The 19,651-nt window shown below is 47.9% G+C and overlaps 2 protein-coding genes across 3 annotated transcripts in view; one reads left to right on the top strand and one right to left on the bottom strand.

Annotated features, from left to right (window-relative positions):
- Positions 1–19,651, bottom strand: part of LOC133354779 (collagen alpha-1(V) chain-like) — a 278,739-nt gene that overhangs the window by 73,265 nt on the left and 185,823 nt on the right. For both annotated transcript variants that reach the window (XM_061571899.1, XM_061571897.1), the window contains exons 37-41: positions 13,511–13,564; positions 13,324–13,377; positions 10,201–10,254; positions 4,365–4,472; positions 3,385–3,474 (exon numbers count right to left, since the gene is read on the bottom strand). In XM_061571899.1, coding sequence (XP_061427883.1) covers positions 3,385–3,474; positions 4,365–4,472; positions 10,201–10,254; positions 13,324–13,377; positions 13,511–13,564 — 360 coding nt within the window. The remainder of the gene's footprint in view (positions 1–3,384; positions 3,475–4,364; positions 4,473–10,200; positions 10,255–13,323; positions 13,378–13,510; positions 13,565–19,651) is intronic.
- LOC133354780 (uncharacterized) overlaps positions 1–19,651 on the top strand; it is a 417,798-nt gene that overhangs the window by 5,938 nt on the left and 392,209 nt on the right. The gene's annotated exons all lie outside the window — the stretch shown is intronic.

Genomic DNA, 19,651 nt, shown 5'->3' on the forward strand with positions numbered 1-19,651 from the left:
CTTTGAGAACGTGGATCAAGCACGGAGTCACACCCAGGGTGTCTGCAGCGTTGCCTCGGCAGCTCTCATCTGCCCATTATCAGCCCCCCGAAATATATTTCTCACATCTTTCTCATTCTTAAATAGGCCAGTTCACTATAGCTGCACGGAATTAAAATGTACCAATGTTCTTCCCACTCTGTTCCCTCGACCGTACTTAACGGGAGTGATCTCTTTGCGATTGTATTTTGGCCCAGTGTTCTCAGACCGCTATTATATTCCTGCCATGCAGCACACACGAGCACGCTTCTCAACACCAATGTCGCCCAGAGTGCGGGAGTTCTCGGCGACAGTCGGGAGGGAATGCTAATGGGACTAAAAGTACCAACGCAAAACACTCATTCAGGTGCTCCATCAGCCCAAAGCAAACAAAACATATATATAATGAATGGGTGAAGTACTGCACAGAACACAAGGTGATTCGTGATTACAATTTCAATGACCCACATCGTTAAAAAAGCATCTACTTATTTATGCTGATTAACTGTACAATCTGCACAACGCATTCGCGATATAATGTTAATTAGAATTTAGTGCCTATGTGATGCAGTGAAATCAACATGCTTTGTTAGCTGCAATGTCGTATTATTTAATTGTTTTTCGTTAATTACACCAAGTCTGTAATTATGGACATCGCAGAGGCGAGCGCTGTCAGATCACTGAGCCTGTCACGCTAAGATCCAGGGTTCACAACGGCCATCTAGATATTTTCATTACGGTCGGGATTAAACATTCACCATAACACAGCCGTTATTATTCGTGCATGATCTTCAGTACCGTTCTAAATAATTGGGATAACTGAAACAAGATCAATCGCTCCTTGCAGAGCATGAATGAGTCCCGTCTCGAGCTGGGTGAGAGAAGCCGATAGACGTGACTCGAGAGTAGTTCTGTGGTATCTTCTTCCGGGGCAACTCCCTGACACAACATGGGTCAACTGCGTTACATCCAACCCCTTGACATGACTGATGACAGCGGCACAACTGGGCTATGATTAGTGGTAAAACAACGTGTGCGTGTTGAAACTGACCCACAGGCTCTGCTTATATAGCCGTTGTATTGTCAGAAATTTGAGAAGCATTCAGTTTCACAGTTGGACGTAACGACAGGTTTTTTTTTCTCGCGAGTGATGGCAGAAAAAATAATTTCAGGAGCCAAGTGAAAATGTCGAAGACTGCTGAGCACGAGAGGAGAGAGTTTGTGTGGTTTGGCCGTTCCTTCTCCTCCGCTGAAGGAGCGGAGACCACAGTGGTTTACCGTACGATCCGTAGTTTTAGTTGCACTACCGCAGCTTGTGTCTATAATTCTCAATTCATGAAGGAGATGTGCGCACCGGCCTGTCGATGGTGCGATGGGGTTCATGGTCACACGAGCGTCTTCGAGGAGTGTCTAAGCCAGGAGGTGTGACGTTTGGGACCTTGAATAATCACTGCTTTTTTTAAATGAAAACAGTCTTCTTTTAACCACTTAAACGAAGACAAAATTCCAAAATGCGAAAGGCTCATTTGTTTGCACATTCACACGTGGGCTGTGGCGTGGAAGATGGTAGCCTCCACGCAGCTCACTCTGTTAAGTGAGAAATCACAACAATGTCATCGACCCGGTGACCGAACATCGATTAACGATCTCCCGGCCTCCGGGACAACAACTCAAGCACTGAGCCTGTGTGGCCCACAGTGCCCAGCAGGAGTTTCATGCTTTATTAAATGGGGAATTAAATACTTTAGAGTGACTTCAAGGAGTTCTCCAGTGACATCATTGCGTGTTGCCTTTTATTTAAATGTATACACAGTTACAGTGCAGTGACATCACTACGGTGATCGTGAAATTCACTTTGAAGTAATTTTCTCCGTAATAAAGATGTAAAATAATAAATACTACATTCTAGCCATTATCAGCCCACTGGTTGAAGGCCTCCCGCACGCCATGTCGGTCAGGGTTTTTTTTTACCATACTTCACCACGCCGGTCAGTGCAGGTTGCTGAAGGACAGGGAAGAGGACCGTTTCCGATATCACATCCCACCGATGTTGGCCTTTGCCGGAAATCAAACTGTTCCACAATCGGGCAAATGGTGCAGCAAATGGTAAAAATAATATAATTAAAGTAATTTAAAGAAATATATAATTAAAGACATCAATAACGATGTACTTTTATACAATTAGGATCGGAGTGGCTTAGCTCTACGCTGCACGCGCTCGTGATGTGGAGAAGTGAGAGATTGTGGGTCGAGGGTGGGGTAATCCGGTGGCAGGGGTTGGCCTACCCTACATACGTCAGTGACCCTGCAGGAGAATTTGCTGACGTCAATTGTAAAGAAAAAAAACATTTTACTCTGAGCGATCATTAATGCAGTCTGAACTAAAGTAGAAGCAAATGAAACGTTGGTGACGGGACATCGAGAGTCTAATTCTTTTACACTATGAGACCTCCTTTACCAGTGGCAAAATATAGTAGTAGGTTTTTACCCTTTGAACTGGTACAAAAGTGTCAGTTTTGTACCAGTTTAAAGGGTAAAAACCTACTACTATAGTCTAATTTTTGATTGTGCAAGGGCATTTGCTGTCATTGCTGCATGGACAAACAGAGCTGTGTGTTTTTGCGTCAACCGCCGTTGGAAATAGGTGCGCCAACACAGAACCCAATCGCGTGATTGATACTCCTACTGATACTCCTGCTGCATGGAGTGACTCATGCTGCCAGCTATGGCTGCAAAGTTTGGTCGTACATGTTATGTATATCGTTTATTGTTTTAATTTGAATCACAGTTCCTATGACCACTGTAACGTTTTTTTTATAGATTTATTTTGGTGATTGAAAACGTTTTGGTTTAGCCATGTTTGTTTGTTGTAGTACAGAGTTAGACTGGTAACTTTAATCTAGATTGTCTTATGGTTGTTATTGTTTGACTTGTATCCCACTGGGATTTTTGCACACAGCGTTGAAATACGGTGTCTTTTCTGGAAGACTTTGCTGTTTTTTCCTGGATTTTTTGTTTGCGTGTAGTCACTTTAAGAAGTTTCTTGTTCATGTTTTTGTTTTCTTGCGGTTGCACCCGAGTCAAGAGCCACATGGCTCACAGGGTTATACCTAATACATGAAACTGAACTGAACTGAAAATCCCACTGTGGTCAATTAAATGAGTCGCCCCCCCCCCCCTTCCATTGCATTGAGAAGCCAACACTGGTTGCCCAACGGCAAAAATCGGCCTCTCAACACGGAGCTGTGGAATTTCCTCCGCTGGCAGGGATGAACGGCTGCCCCATGCAGGGCTCGAGCTGGAGGACAGCTCCACCTTCACTTCGTGGGGGTACATCTGAGAGGGAAGCTTTGGGGGGAGGCTTACCACTGGGCCTGGCAGGCCTCTCTCGCCAGGAAAGCCTCTCAGGCCGGGTGATCCTTCCTTTCCTGGAGGTCCAGCGGGTCCCGGGTCACCCTAAAGAAGAGACGACATAAAAACTAAAATTAACAAAAAACAACGCGCCATAACAGGACGAATCGGCATCGGAACTGACTGCGTAAATTAAGCCACCACGAGGTTGTAAGAGTAGCAAGATCGTGGAGACTATGATGCTCTTTGGATTCCACATGCTTAAATAAAACCAACAGTCCGCCTTCACAACGCACGCTGTGCGTTATGCAACACGGTTTTGGTTGCACGATTTGCGACGTGTTATTTTACATTTATCCGCGCATGAATATTTAATTGGGGACGTATGACTTTGCTGTTTCACATGGTAGAAGTTTTGTACCATTAACTATGCATGCGGCTGATTTGTATGTGCGACCCAAGTTTTGATTATGCATGACTTAAATGTCCTCTCTCGGTGTTGTATTTTTTGTAATAGCAACTATTGATTAAAACCTTCAAAGTATTTTTTTTTCTATAACAGCTGCTGCATTCTTGTAAAGCTGTAATGATTGCCGGAGCAAAACAATGAATTCTGAATGAAGCAATGAAATTTGCATGATCCTTTATTAAAACCGTGATATTAAATTTTATTTTTTTTCACGTAGGGTAGCTCTGGTTGGTTCAGGCACTGAGTAAGCAGTATTGAGATCTTAGTTCAAGCCAATTAGAAAAAAAAACTTTTTTTATTTTAGCAGGTAAAGCCCACTGAGCTTCGGAGATCTTTTTCAGAAGAGACCTGCCTATCAAAAATTATAGCTCAACGAAGTGGCTCATCGCATGGAAATGTATCGCTGCCAAATACTCCAAAAGCGCGTTGAGTCTAAATGTGGTGGGAAAAACCAGAGGACTCGGAGAAAAATTCTCGTTTTTTTTTTTAAAGCACCCTTGTATGTCCCCATCGCCGCGTCCGTTACCTTTGTCCCCTCCTTCCCGTCGGGCCCAGGGAGGCCAGGCTCCCCGGGGGGTCCCGGAGGCCCTGGGTGACCCCGCTCACCGTTCTGGCCCGTCTGACCCGTGGGCCCCTGCATGGCGGAGACAGCAGCGCGCAAACGGGAGCTCGCAAACATTGTCCCGCGGACGACAATGGTGGCAAGTGGGCACGTGCGTGGGAGGGTACACAAACACGCGCCGTGTGTGTGTGTGTGGTGAGTGCTCTCCACGTGAGTACACTGCACGTGCAGGCGCAGTGTAAGACAGCTCCACATTTGATTCGCTATAGAAACCCACAAGCCGCACTGGTACGAAAGCTGGCTCTGTGAGACTGGACATGAACACTGAACCCCGAGAATCATAGCGGACACTTTGTCTGGTTCTATGGGCCCTGTAAGACTTACACTCGATCGCCAAGGCCCGTATTCTTAGTCACTGATAGGCTTAGGCTTGGCTCTGGGCTCAAGTGAGCTGCCTCAAAGCCGTGCTTAACTTGAGCCGCCTATGAACACGGTCCCAGCCATGGGCAAGATTTCTATGAGCTGAGTCTGAGCTGAGCCATGGCTGAGCCAATCACGCGTCTTTGAGAGCAGCTGAGTAGCCCAAGCCTGAGCTGAGCCAAGCAAAAGGGCGCAAAGCATCCTGAGCGTGGAAGTCCAGCTCTCTGAGTCTCGGGAATTATGAAACCTAAAATATAATTGATGCCAGTATGAGTTTTACTCGAATTAACACTGAATCACGGCTCTCTGAGCCCCGGGCAAGGTGCATGTCGCACGGCTGAGTGCAGATGAGCTCGAATAATGGTGAACCCGTTAAAAGTTTCTGTGCTTAAGCGCATGCTACTGGTTACCATAAGTCTCGGTAAGGAATGCCAATAGGTTGACAGGCTCCACATATATCTTCTCATTTTTTTTCTTTTTCTGAAGTACAGAACGGAAAGTGATTGATTTCGGTCGTGTCCCACAATGCCGCGTTGGGCACCGGGCGAGGCTGCAGTCTGCCCCCGTGAGCCCCCCCCCCCCCCCCGGGCATTACCGCCCTTGTGCCCTGTCTGTGCCGAGCGCTGCTCCAACAAACATCGCTTGGACGTGTCTCGGTGTTTGTCTGCTGCTGCGGCGACACAGCAGAAGGGTCCATCCAGAGGCTTCAAAGCCGCGTTGCTAAGCGACGGAGCACCACTGCACCACGTGCTAAATAAATACGGGCAGCAGCAGCTGCTACTGCTGCTGTATGTCGGTGTACAATAAATAACGCCGGTGAGAACTGATCGTGTTGTAAATTTAGAGATTTTTTTTATTTCTTTCTTTACTTTGTATCTGAATACATCTAACGTGTGTGTGTGTGTGTATATCCGTCATTAACACTGCGGCCTGAACAGGAAAAGTATTTCGGTGACATTTTGGGTAAAGGAGTGACCTCGTTCACACCATGTATATCGGTGAAGGGCCGTTTCCTCTTAAGGTCGCAGTGTTACTGGTTGAATGTGTTGAGTTGTCTTTGTTTTTCACTGTGCTTGTGCACAACCGTCAACACGACAGCAGCATCAGCGGAAATCCGCCCTCTCGCTCTGCGTACTTTCGCTCCGGCGAACTCAGCTTACCCAAACCCAATCCCGTTTTTGTGTGCTGTGGGTACCTCGCTATAGCGCACTCGAGGTTTACGGACTTGACCATTAAGCCCCAATATTTTCACGTTTCACGACCAACATTTAGGTGCCAGATGTCGTGAGGCACCCCAGCGTGATTCGTCCCTGACTGGCCATCAAAATATCTTCCACGTGCAGTCTATTTTTTTTTTATTCCCCACGAACATGCTTCCATTTAAGTAGTTTTTTTATTTACATTCTGCTTTTCAGGAACGCATCCTGGGTGTAAAACGGGGTTTGCCTGTATTACCAATGTCGCATATGCTAGGTTATATGACTATGTCAGTATCCATTTCACCGCATGTGTACGTGCATAATTACTGCAAACATTATTCGCAATGTGCGGTACTGTATAAGCTTTACGGAACACAAATAGTGGAACAACAACAAAACACAAGGCAGTATAAATGCCAAAAAAAGAGTAATTTTCATTTTCACTTGAAAAAGTTTTGGCAAGCGAAATGAAATTATGGAGAAGCGAATAATGATGTTGACGATCATTTGGGTCTGTATAATGGCTTCGGTCCTCATGTGTCTGAATTATCCGCCAGCTTTCAGCATTACTCACGCACACGCACTCGGCATGCGTACAGAGCCAGAGATTGTCAGCGCTCGCTAACGCGTAAAGCACCCAGTTAATGCCAAGCCTTCCGTCAGAGCAGACAACCCTTGCGTGTGTGTGTGAGCATGTCTCTTACGTGTGTGCAGGGTTGTATATGTTAGTATCTGTGTGTGTGGGAGAAGTAGTGTAAGCGGGTTAGTGCGATGCACCATGAACCTGGTGACCCGAGTTAAATTCCCGCTGATGGCCAACACCAGTGTCAATTATATTATCTGAACTGGTCCTAGGCCTCCCCTAGGTAGACTCAGCCTCAAAAGAGTACTTGGTACGGTGTGTAAACATCGCCACTGTGGTATTGGCCACCCACCCACAATGTGGTTTCAGACCCGGGCGGGAGTGAACAGATGCCATATTCCCTGTCCGACTGCTACAACGGAAGGTGTAGGGAATTTCAACAGGACCGACATCTCTGCTCTATTAACCTGGTGAAGGCCTATGATACCATCAACAGGCCAGGGGTCTGGGTTATTCTTTGTGCTTCCAAGGTCCCTGACCCTCTGCTGACAATCATTGAGATAATTTATGATTGGTGGGCAGGCCCGGGTAAAGCTGCGTTAGAGCCATTTTCTGTTCAAGTTGGGGTGAGACAGGGATGTCCTCTGGCCCACACACCATTTAACATCTTCTTTGACCACATCGTTAACAACATATTTCCATGGCTATACCTGAGAAGTTTTTATCTGGTACAGACACAATGGGGGTGCAGTCATCGGATGGCTCCCTATTGGTCAGCCATGTTATTTATGCTGATCTGATAATTATTATAATTATAATTGATGCTCACTTTGAGAAGGAGTTGCTACTGCACAATCTGGAGCATACTACGAAGAGATGGGGCCTTACCATCAGCCCCATAACAACGAAGCACCTGCCTGGGTACTTTGTGCCATCGAATGCTCCACCCTCTCAACTCCCCATGATTGATAGGGCAGTTGTGCAAAGAGTGAAGACGTTTCTGTACGTGGGCAATTTGGCAGTGGAGGTCTCACTCCAAATCAGTCGAATGGAATCGTCTCATCAGCTGCATAACACTGTGGAGAAGCTACCTGGCCTGTCGCTCCATAGGGAGCTCCAGGTCTTTTCGGCTACAGTCATGCCCTCGCTTCTCTTTGCTTGCGAAAGTGGAACCCTTTAAGGGGACATCTGTGCCAGTTTGAAACACTCAGGCTGGCCTGCCTACGATACATCCTGGGTTTAACCAGACTGGATTGTGTGAGGAGCTCACAGATCATTGAAAGGTCTAGATAAGTCTCATCAGTGAGCTCCTCTAGCAGGCGAGGCTGCATTGGCTGGGTCATGCAGCTTGCATGCACAGCCACTGCATGCCCAAGCAGCTTCTGTCACGGAGTTGTGATACTGGTTGTTGTTGTTGTTGTTGAGCGTATGTGTGTATATGCACAACACGGAAGATCTGTATGCTTATGAGTGTGTGCCTTTGCATGCACATGCGTGGACGTATGTGCGTTCGTACCTGCACTTATGTGTGTATTTACCTGCTTGTGTACGCGTTAATGTGCATGTACATATTTATTTATTTTGTCTGCGTGTGCGCATGCATGTCAAATATAGGCGCATGGATGTATGTGTGCACACACGGACGCATGAATGCGTGTATATATATACACACAAGGCAAGAAATAAAGATCCCCCTTGTAGCCTTAACAGACTGTAGGGGCAAGTGCTGTTAGCGAGTAGCACCTATGAAGGTCGGCATTGCACAGGAGGGGGTGGGTGACCAGAACCACGCCTGGCCGTCTTTGTCTCCCCAGTAGCGATGTTTACACACCACACCAGGTACTCGTTTGAGGCTGAGTGTATCTAGCAAAGGCCCGGGACCGGTTCAGATAATCATCACCGGTGTAGGCCATGAGTGGGAATCGAACTCGGGTCGCCGGGTTCGTAGCGCAACGCGCTGACCGCTACACCACCGCTCCCCTGTATATACATACACACACACACACGCACGGAGAAAAATGCGCGGCGCGTGTGTTGTCTGTACGATTGGCTTGGTCGGCGCGAGCTAAAAGGTCACGTTAGATCAATAGTGCCGGGGAAATGCGGCTCTCGCTCGGCCGTTTGCGAACATTTATCGTCAATCAAAGTCTCGCTGCTGCCGCCGCTGCGGCGGCTCGCACCGCTCGACGTGCCGAGGGCCCCTCTGCGTTTAAAGGCCACCGACACGTCCGAGAGCGCTGACCGCCAAAGTTAAAGGGTTCTGCGCTACCGAGCACCGCTGGGACTCGTAATGGCCATGTTGGGGAGACATGGAGCCGGTGGCCGCTGAGGATCATGGGTTTGACTTTGGGGGGGGGGGGACGGTGGTGGGGGGGGGGGTGATGGAGTTGGTGGGCAGCACTTGATTAAACTGGGTGGAGTCGATTTGATGGTCAGTTAAATCGAATATAGTTCTAACTAAATTTACAACTTGTGCCGTTAACAAACAAACAAAAAAACTACTCAATTTGCTGTTCGTGCAGCAGGTCTAACGTACGCTGGTCTGGAGAGGGCAGTCCCGCGAAATGTTGCCGTTGTACCCTACTTCTACGCTCCCCCGTATACACGTCTCACCTTCACCAACCCTAAACTGACCAGCGTAGAGTATGGTCAAATGACCGCCACGATCCGGCACAGTTTGGGGAGGCCGTCACCCACGAGTGGGATTGACGCGCCCATTGCTCATTGATTTCTCAGAGCATTAGTCTCGCAGCCAGAATGCCGTGAGTTCCAAATGGGGACGCGGATCTGTTGGGCACATCGTCGCCGTGGGGGGGGGGGGGGGGGCGGGGGGGGGCTGTCGAAAGGGGGGCACCGCTTTGCAGGCACATCAGCAGTGTGAAGAGAAGGAATAGGAATGGGCACCCCCACCATGGAAACGTGGAATATCCACCACTGGCGAAGGGTGACCGGCAAAGCGATACGACCGCTGGTAGACACCCTAGATGCCCCATCACAAATTAATCCCTTGGCATGACCCTCGACTTGCGTTGATGACGCACGACCAATCGAATATTCGGCAGAAGAATCAGCACTTGGGGCTATCCAAGGGATGGAGGTAAAAGTTGACGTGGATCATGAGCACGGTGGGGGGGGGGGGGGAATCACGATAAGTTAGTGGCGATGGCTGTGAGTCATCCTTGGGCTGTGTCTCAAATTGATGGACACGAGACCCCGAGCATTGAACAGGTCCCACGAATGGACAGAAGCCGTAAAAACGACTCTATACACCGTAAATTATTGAAGGAAAAAATGTTAGAGTCCCATTGTGCATAGCAACAGTGCACTCTTAAGATCAGTCGTATTTGTATATTCGATTAAGAAGCGAGTGTCAGGCTTCACACGCCTAATGCCAATCATTAGATGTCTCGCATGGCTGTGTTTGCAGGGAAAATGCAAGGCAGACTGAGGTATATAACGACAGCATTCTTTAACGTTGAAAATAACTACCAGTATTAAAAAGTGCACTGTGTTAATTTGGTAATTAAGTCAAGAAAAATTCGTCTATGGTCATATAAAAAGGGCAATTATTTTCAGGCATTTTTTTTAGACAACTTACCGGCGGTCCAACAACACCTGTAGGGCCTGGAGGCCCAGTCTTTCCTTGGAATCCCTGCAGAAAGAAATACAAAGATAATGCAACGGTTAAAACGACAAATCCACGTCACGAACCTCGCCGAGACTGGAAAGGAATTCTGCGCGGTGCCAAACCGGTCGGGGTGGCACCGCAGTTTGACCGAGGCTTGCCACCTCTTTCACCACCGCAGACCAAACCCAGACGCTGCTCCTCAGTCGGCACGAGGTCTATTGTCGGAACTGTGCAGTATAACGGTAGTTAAGTTCAACAGCGCGACACCGGTACCAGATCTCGGTGCAAATCAATTCCTGCCGCCCGACACACAGACTGCCAATTCCTGTAGGAAGTCGACAGTAGTGATCCTTGTAAGGGACTGGTTCTTGCCATGGTAACGTAGGAGTTTCTACCACCGACTCAGGGCACCACCCCACACTTGTTTGAGCAGATGGAAAATGATCTTCAACGTGCTCGCGAGCACCTGTTAAAGCCAGCGCAGGAGACAAAGGGGTGACGTGGAGCTAGTGGCTTTTGTCTCACACGTGGTTATGCTCACGCACCACCAGATAGTCATTGAAGGCTGAATTGACTTACAGGATGCCCACAAGAGGTCTGAAGGCCAATTGCCACTGACAATGCATCATCACCAAAAATAGAACCCAGGACGTGGAATCACTTGCCCAGCCCATTTACACACGCACGGACACGCACACATTCACGCGTGCACACAAGCGTGGACACACACGGGTGCACACACAGGCATGTCCAAAAACAAAGATCCTCCCTATAGCTTTTACAGATTTTGGGGCAAGTGCTGTTTGCGAGAACCTATGAAGGACAAATACGCACACATGGACACACGCACACACACGCACACAGACGCACACGGCACGGACACCTGCGCGCACAAAGACAAACGCACACGCATGGACACGCGCACACAAACACGCTTGGACACACACGTACTCGTATACGTGGACACACACATAGGCGTGGGCACGCAGAAACGAGTGGGTCGGCAGGTCATGTTTGTGTCATGATGCGAATGTCATTTGGCCTGCGATCAATGGAGGTTAAAGCGACCTGGGACCCGCTCTTCGAGAAACCTGGTAATTGCAAAGCGCATTATAGGGAGCTCTCATCCGTCATCAAATCACTGGGGGCATTTTGTCGATTCCTGCTTAATTCACCACTGATTTTTTTATATATATTTATTTTCCCTCCACCGATTTACCCACCGGACAATCAATTCTTCCGCGATTCCATTTTTAACAGGTTAACCGGGGTTTTTGCCCAACCAATGCGGCAAGAAATAAAATAGCTTCAAAGGTTGCTGCGTGCCGCGGTGGTGCGATGTTAACTACCTCGCCTGGTATACAGGAGCTAGCGGGTTCGATACCGAGCCTGACGCCTGCTGCTGTATATTTGGAGTTTGCATGTTCTCCCTGTGGTCGCGTGGATTTTACTCTCCTCCACATTTAGAAACCACACGTTTAGAGTATTTGGCGGCTCTAGATTTTCACACGATAAGCCATTTCATTGGCCTTATCATATGTGACCAGGTCGCTTCTGAGAAAGAGCTATACAGCTCAGTGGGCCTTACCTGGTAAGATAAAAAAATGGTTTTTTTTGGATAGGGAATCAACGTGCACAACAGGTTGTCATAAGATGCTGCGTGGCTATGCGGTGGGTGGCAGAGGTCAATGCAGAAGAATCCGTTGTTGGTTGTACTGTACTTATACGCTCCCACGTCTATGCTTCCCCGCCTTCACAAACCGTGACCCGGTCGATTAACCTCCACAACCTGCACAAGCGTGGGGGAAGCCCTCATCCAGCAATGAATTATCAAAGAGGCTGTACATGATTGTTTCTGATTATTACTCGTTTTTTTGTAACGTTTAAACTCCGTCATTCTTATTTTGTGCCGTTTTGCTTCTCACTATGTTCCAATTGCTAATAGGGGTGTTACGTCTTGAGCCGAACAAAATTCCATTTTCGAAACTCTCGCAAGAGAGTAGCGGACCACGAATGACCCAGGATGTGTCAGAGACGTCCGGCTGAGATGTGATCAATAGACCACCCCCCTTACCCACGGCTAGCTGGTGCCAATTTTGAATTGTTTACAAAGGGTGTCCTTCACCGCCGTGATACTCATAGCCACTGTACTAGGCCTGATAACCAGGCTTAAAAGCAGAATTCAAACCCGGGATTTCATGAGTGGGGGGGTTGAGTGTCCTTGACATATGATCAGTCCCTCGAGTCTCCCAGCCAACTCTCCGTCGCAACTAATTAGCATTTAATTAAATTCCCAGACCAATGGGGCTAAGGAAACTGTGAAGGAAGAGTTGGACTACCTCCAGTGATTTCATTTTAATACCAACACCTTTACGTTCCCGTTTGCATCTGTGAATACTGATTTAATGAATCCAGATTCATTATTTCGCCAGCTGATTAAATCCTTGAGATTAAAGATGCACCTTGAAAAGTGTGTGGCTAAGTGCAGAATACGTACAACGGTGTAAATTAGATGTGGGTGACATTTTAAAGGTGAGATATTTTCTGATATTAATATTGTGTTGGTTGAGTCCCCATTGATGGAATGGGAAAAACTTTCTCACCTAGCCTGCTAATATTCATCACGAGGCAGTCAAACCGATACTTTACATACTCAGAGTGGGAATTTAGTCAAATGAAGTGGAAAAAAATGTATGTCAAAGGTATATTCGTGTAGTCATTGGTGACTGGGAATTGTTATGATTCTGGGTAACAATTTCTTTAAAGAACTGATTCTATGTTTTCGTCTTATTTATATCATCTGTTTGGTTTGTATTTGACTGTTTTGTTCAGTTTCATATGTTTCATTATCCTAGAGGTATTTTAACCGATAATTTGCATAGAGTCTACATTTTAAATTCTTAGATGTATGGCTCGATGTAAGTAATGTGAGCACGATAATTGATTTTAATGGATAGGCCACTCCGCTCCTAATCATCGTCCTTATCGTCATCATCATCATCAGCAGCCGTGATCAATCCACTGCTGGATGGAGGCCTCCCCAGGCCACCACCTCTGCCGTGTGTCTGCGGCATGTCCGCCGTTGATACTCACGATCTCTCCCCTCTGCCCCGGGTGGCCTGGCATGCCCTCCTTCCCGATCGGACCCTGCAAAACAAAGCCACAGTTTGTGAGAAACATCGTGTGGAGGGCGCATTTTTGAAGTCCGCTTTCTGACACGGAGCAAAGGAAAAGTTCGGCTGACACGGCAAACATGGCGAAGTGTCCATGCGGAGCTCACGGGGGGGCCCTTGGCTCCTGGGAATCCGGTGGGCCCTTGAGAACCCGGGAGACCCTGCGGAAAAATAGAAAGATGCGCGGGGATTTTCAACATCAGTCGTGAACGCGACCGATCACTCAATCAATTCGAGGAACACACGACCTAAAATCCAAACAGCTCGATTCGATACGTAGCTTTAGGCTATGCGCCCGTAGCTGTCTGACATGAGTTTGAGACTTGGTAACAACATCATTGTAAAGCTATGGATAGCAGCACGCTCGTGACAGCGTGATCGAAAGAATGGCGAAGATGCCACGGTAACATCACTCGTCCACACGAGGCGACTCCTGTCCAGAACTTAAAACAAAATTCGTAGTTTTTTTTCATCGCTAAACAAAGGTACAGGTGGAGCCGTGGCACAGTGGCTCACCCATCGCGTCGTGAACTGACTCCTGGTCACGGGTCCCATCAGCGGCGAGTAATAACCTGAAGGGGTTTTTGACTCCCTCCAACTCACAAATCTGCACAAGAGCAGATTTGTGAGTTGGTGACGGTTGAGCATCCTGCGATTCAGACCGTTGCTACATTTCACACAGAGAGGCTATCAATCGTCCACAGCAGTCTGAAATCACGGGCAAAACCCATTTATCAACTCAGCCCAGTATCTGTATGCTTACACGGACACCTTTAACCAGACAAGTGGCGCTGTGCTCAGAGAATTTGGCTCTGAATTGGGAGAGGTCACGAGTTCAAATCTACTCTGTCATTATCATCATCATCATCCTGTCTTCGAGGTAGATGAATGAACACCCCTTTGCTGCAAGTCAACACTGAGATTGGGCCCATGTTGCCATGGTGTGGAATTTACCACTTAATCTCAGGACCGTCAACAGAGAGGAGCGTTAAGCGCTCGCTTCTCGCTTGTGCAGGACATCCCTCGCGCTTTTTTACGAACGTTTCCCAAATCAGGATGAAATTGTGTTGTTGTTTTTAGTGCGACTCAAAACGAGCCCAGTACAAGGCGCTGGTCACAGTGGGGGGGGGAGGGGGGGTACCTAAGTGGAGACCGAAAGGGTGAACATGAACGCTTTTATGGGGAGGGAAGGATCGGATGGAATTGTCCATACATCTGCTCTGTCCATACGTGCGAGCGTACGATCTTCTGTCTGTAAAGGATGGGGCCACGGTACCGCCTGGTAAAGACGGTGCGATGTGAATTAAACGTCGGCATAATGGCGCCTTGCTATTAGGGCCTTGCCGTTTGTTTGGAGGTGTAATGCAAGGGAGGCGTTGTGTAAACAAGGCACGATGATCATGATGATGATTGATTATCTCAATAGGCATCTCTCACCCAACGCCAGGTGACGCTCCTACAAGCTCTGTAAACAAAAATAATCAGGCATGCGAGTAGCTGCCGAATGTCAGCTTTCAGAGTAGCAGCCCACCAAATTCAGCGATAAACTAAAATACCATGGGACTTTTTGCGTGCCGTCATTGATGACCACGCGTCTGTGGATATGAACTCCCACTTGAGAACACAGATGCATTGTGGGTGCAATGGTGCACGCGATGGCGTGGGCGGCGCCACGCCGGGGCCGCCTTTGTCTCTCCAGTGATGATGTGTAGACGCAGCAACAAGTGATCATTTAAGGCTGTGTCCAGGACTAATTCTGATTTCTCTTGTCTTTGATTGTTAGCCGTGACTGGTAAATCGAGCTCAGTTCGTCGTGTTTGTAGCCCAGTTCACTATCGCTCCCACACATGCGCACACACACGCACACTAATGTACACACACACACTGATATATAAACACACACACACCCAACCAACCGCACACATACACTAAAATAAACAGACACACACACAAACAGACACGTAAACACCAGAGTTTACCAACGCACCAAATGATCGGGGATTATCAATTTGTAAAGCTCGTGATACAAGCATCCAATTGCAAATGAAGGCGACAATCTTATTTTTCTAAAGCATGCGAGTCGTACATGTAACCTACATGTACATTTCACGCCAAAGTAGCGTTTAGCTTAGTGGAAATGAGGAGACGCAGGACATGACGAGACAGCCAGCACCAACAAACGGGACAGCAGAGGGACGGTGTCAGCTGGGCGGTGCGCGAGCGACAGGGGCGGTGACGTGGCACGGTTCGTGGTTCGAATAACGGGCGGCCACCCTGGTTATTACTGCGGGTGTATTGACCGAAAAAGTAAAAAAGAAACGCACGCACACGCACGCACGCACGCCAGCGCGCAGTCTGCGTCGCATCGGGACGTTCACCGAGTGGGGCCCGTTGGTCAAGGTCCGCATTTTCGAGCGATTTTTTAAATTACCTGGGAATAACTCAATTGGGATTCCGCACAGCAGCGGCAACATCGGCCCCTATTGTGAAACGACCGCAGACCGTGTGTATGAATCACAGCAGCGCCTTCCTTCCTTGCACCCTTCGAGATAGCCCCGTGCTATAAGAATGGCCCTAATACCGGATGCGCTAAATTATTATTACGAGCAAATACACGAGGCAGTGTATGTACACACGAGACCGTAGAAACGACACGGTGTTATGGGACAGGACACATTCACTCGCTGTGATAATAACGTCTGCAAATGTTCAAGAAGTGTAAGAGGATTCTGTTGTCATTTTAGTTTTTTTCCTGACAAGAATCTTAAGACGAATTGGGTTCTTTTTATTATTTATTAAAAGTTGTAAAATAGAGAATACATTAAGCCGGTGAAACCACTGTAAAATGGTAAATGATTACGAGGGTGTGGGTGTCCAGCACCGCGCCTGGCCGCCTTTGTGTCCCTAGCAGCGGTGTTTACACACCGCACCAGGTACTCATCTGAGGCCGAGTCGACCTAGGGGAGGCCCAGGACTAGTTCAGTATATAGGCACACGCTATAGGAGTATCTGACTGCTCACTGCAACGAGCAACGGTGGCCGTGTTTAAGTTTAGTGGCGGCCTCGAACCAGTGGCGGGAGAGTCCCACATGTCCATGGTAGAAACTTCCCACAAAGTGGTGCTGCTTTTGTTGTTGTTAACGATTGACCCTGGGGGAAACAGCGCTGATGATGCTGCTGCTGACGATGGCGCTGGTGAGCTAGGCTGACCCCGGCCCAGGCGTTGAACTCTGATCTCGCGACCTTCGTATGCAGCTCCGTTTCGTTCCCGTGCTCTTACGAACGCTCGCCTAAGCGTTGATTTACAAAATAATTGCAGCGTCTTCAGGGGAAAGTGTTAAACTGTTCTGACAAATTCCAATCAGATGCAGCAGCTGCTTAATGTGCCAGCAGGGCCCCATCACTTTGCACACAGTGATCGAGCTAAAGTCAAACACTTTCTTCCCAAGGATAATCATATGCTAAATATGTAAATAAAACTCTCCGTGTTTATTCTGCGTTTTGAAGTAACTGTAGCCGCCGTGCGAAAAAGAATCGCTGTCACGTTAATTAATTGCGAGGCTATTTCGACCGAGTTTTTGTTTAAAACCCTCGATCGGTGCCCATCGAGAATCGTTATCCTCAGTTCCACAAACTGGCCCTGGGTGAGAAAAAAAGGCAGTTGCGTAAGACGTTACGTAAGAAGAGCTGTGATGCAAAGTGCAATGCCCCCCCCCACACCTTCACCCCTCCCCGTATGGATGACGGAATATAACTTGACCCCTGCCCTGGGCTTTAAACACATCACACCACCGCACGAAGGTGAGTCCATTTCCGTGACCTCTCTGCCACCCAGCTAGACAAATAAATTCGGGTACAATTATATTTACAGCAGTGTCGTAATGTGCGCAGCCTGTGACCACATCGCCCGGAATGCACGCAAGCTCAATAGATCTCAGAAGCTAAGCAGAATTGAGCCTGGATATTGTTTAGATGGGTGACTGCCATTTACAAACGGGTTGCCATAGGTGGTTGTAGCGGGGCAGCTCCCACTTCGAGGCTGCTTGACTTCACCCACCCACAATGACCAGCGTGGTCAAGTATGGTCAAAATACTCGCACAGCTCACGTGGCACGAGGAGACCCTCGTCCAGCAGTGGATTGACTTGTGAGGTCTCAATGTGAGCCGAGTGGCACTGTGTTTCGAGCACACGGCTCACGATCACAAGGTCACGAGTTCAAATACCTCTTAGGCCAATCAATTAGGCGCCACTTTGCATTGCTCAATACCAAGCCCAGCAGCAGTCAGAGAGATCAACTCAACCCATCATCATCATCATTCCTATTGGGGTAGATAAAAGGAATCAAGTTGAAGGTGAACTCAACAGTGGTTGTTCTATGTAGACGGCTGGCTCCTGCCAAAGGAACGTGGAATATCCACCAAATGGCTCTGGGCCACCGAGAGAAATGAGCGCCACCCCGTGCACATGTGGAAAATGGAGAAAGCGTCGATTTTGTGTCCCAGCGAATGTTCTCATAGCGGTGGCTGAGAGGCTCAGCGCCGAGTGAGACGTTACTGAAATCCTGGGTTCAAATCCGAGGTTTGGCAACCCGTGAGCATACTCTTAGGTTTTCGGTAAAGTCACGTAGGTAAAAAAGTAAATAATATAAATAATAATAGAAATAAAATAGTAAATCACAACCCGTGAGTAACCAACCAGGTGTTCTCAAGTGCAGTCAGTTGATGTTCTCAGAACGCTCACCAACGATGACGTAAAAAAAACATTGCAAATTTCGTTTTTCCATCAAATTTGGCAAAGACTAGTTTGGAGAATGAAAAATATTGGTTTTGGTTCTTCATGTGTGACGAACATCTTTCTGCAGCAGCGCATGGGGAATGTAAGCGCCCCTTTATGTGTGGATAAGAGGCCCCCCTTGAAGAGATCTCAGCAGTAGTTCTCTGACATCCCATGCTGGGGGGCAATTCTCTAACACGGGAAATGTGCTCGTTATCCAGCGTGTCGAATAGAAACGTTCCATTATCACTAACGTTACGCCGATGGCACAACTGGAATATAATTTAAAAATATATATATGAAATATATATACCGCATTTCCCAATTATATTCCGATCGCGCTCTCAGGCGTCTTGTCTTGAGATGAAGAAGTATCCCATTTAATTCTACAGCGAGCAGTGCATCACACTGTGTCAGAAAACTGTGCAAGAAGGGCTGGGAGATGGCAATGTTTGTGTGGTCCAACTGCTATTCGGCCGAAAAGAAACATAGGTGCTAAAGAATAGGCCCTTCATCTTAGGAACCACTTCACAGCACCAGGCCTGTACGTCCACCAAGTGAACACTGAAGCACAATCACAAACGTGTTTATAGATCTTCGAGTTGCCAGTCACAATGCCGTATGCGAGAAGAAGATATTGCACGTCAATCAAGCTGACATGTTTACGTGTCATGCGTTGTAAGTTAGCCAATTTAAGCGAGAACCCAAATTTCGCACAATTTATTTTTTAATGATGCATGCAATCATTGTTGCTGAATGGTGCTGAGACCATCAAATCGCTGGCGTCAGAGAACCCGGCCTCTCACCACGAGCGGCTGGCTGCTGGATTACCAACTCAGGATCTTCGACGATGCCAGCTCAGCGCGCCGACCTCTGAGCCACCAGACCCCGTCTCCTTCACGGACGTTTTCGATAAAACGACAACTCGCGTCCCCAAACGCCGCGTCGCGGTGCCAATGCGGCACCGTTACACCCCGGAGACACTGGCGGAAAGGCCGAGTGTATTTTTCACGGTAACAACATTTTTTTTAAGGTTATAAGTGCAAGCGCGCCAGGGCTTCGGGCTGTTTTTCCACGCGACTGCACGCCTAACAGAGCTTGGCTCAAAATGTGAGGGATCGCGGGAGCTGCGGAGCTTGCATTATAGGAAAGCAATTGCCCTTAATTATGATCATTTGTCCCCGGAATGCTTCAGTGCACTTTAAAAGGTAACCGCTATTTCGTGACACAGGCTTAGGCAATGCATCACGGGGTACGCAATAAACTTTGTGAAAGGCTATAGGATTAATACAGCGTTACACGCGACAAGCGTGGCGTAAATGTTACGTATCTGGATAATAAAACGAAAATCAGCCGTGATGTCAAGGGCGGTCGTGATATTGGAAACTGGCTGTTGTAGCTCCGTGGTCGTGGAAGGATTTCGGGGACCATGCAAGGGAGCATTTTGTGCTCTGAGACTCCAAACTTCCTGGGC

Source organism: Lethenteron reissneri, chromosome 48 (genome assembly GCF_015708825.2).
Source record: "Lethenteron reissneri isolate LAM-NWPU_2019-01 chromosome 48, ASM1570882v1, whole genome shotgun sequence".
NCBI lineage: Eukaryota > Metazoa > Chordata > Hyperoartia > Petromyzontiformes > Petromyzontidae > Lethenteron > Lethenteron reissneri.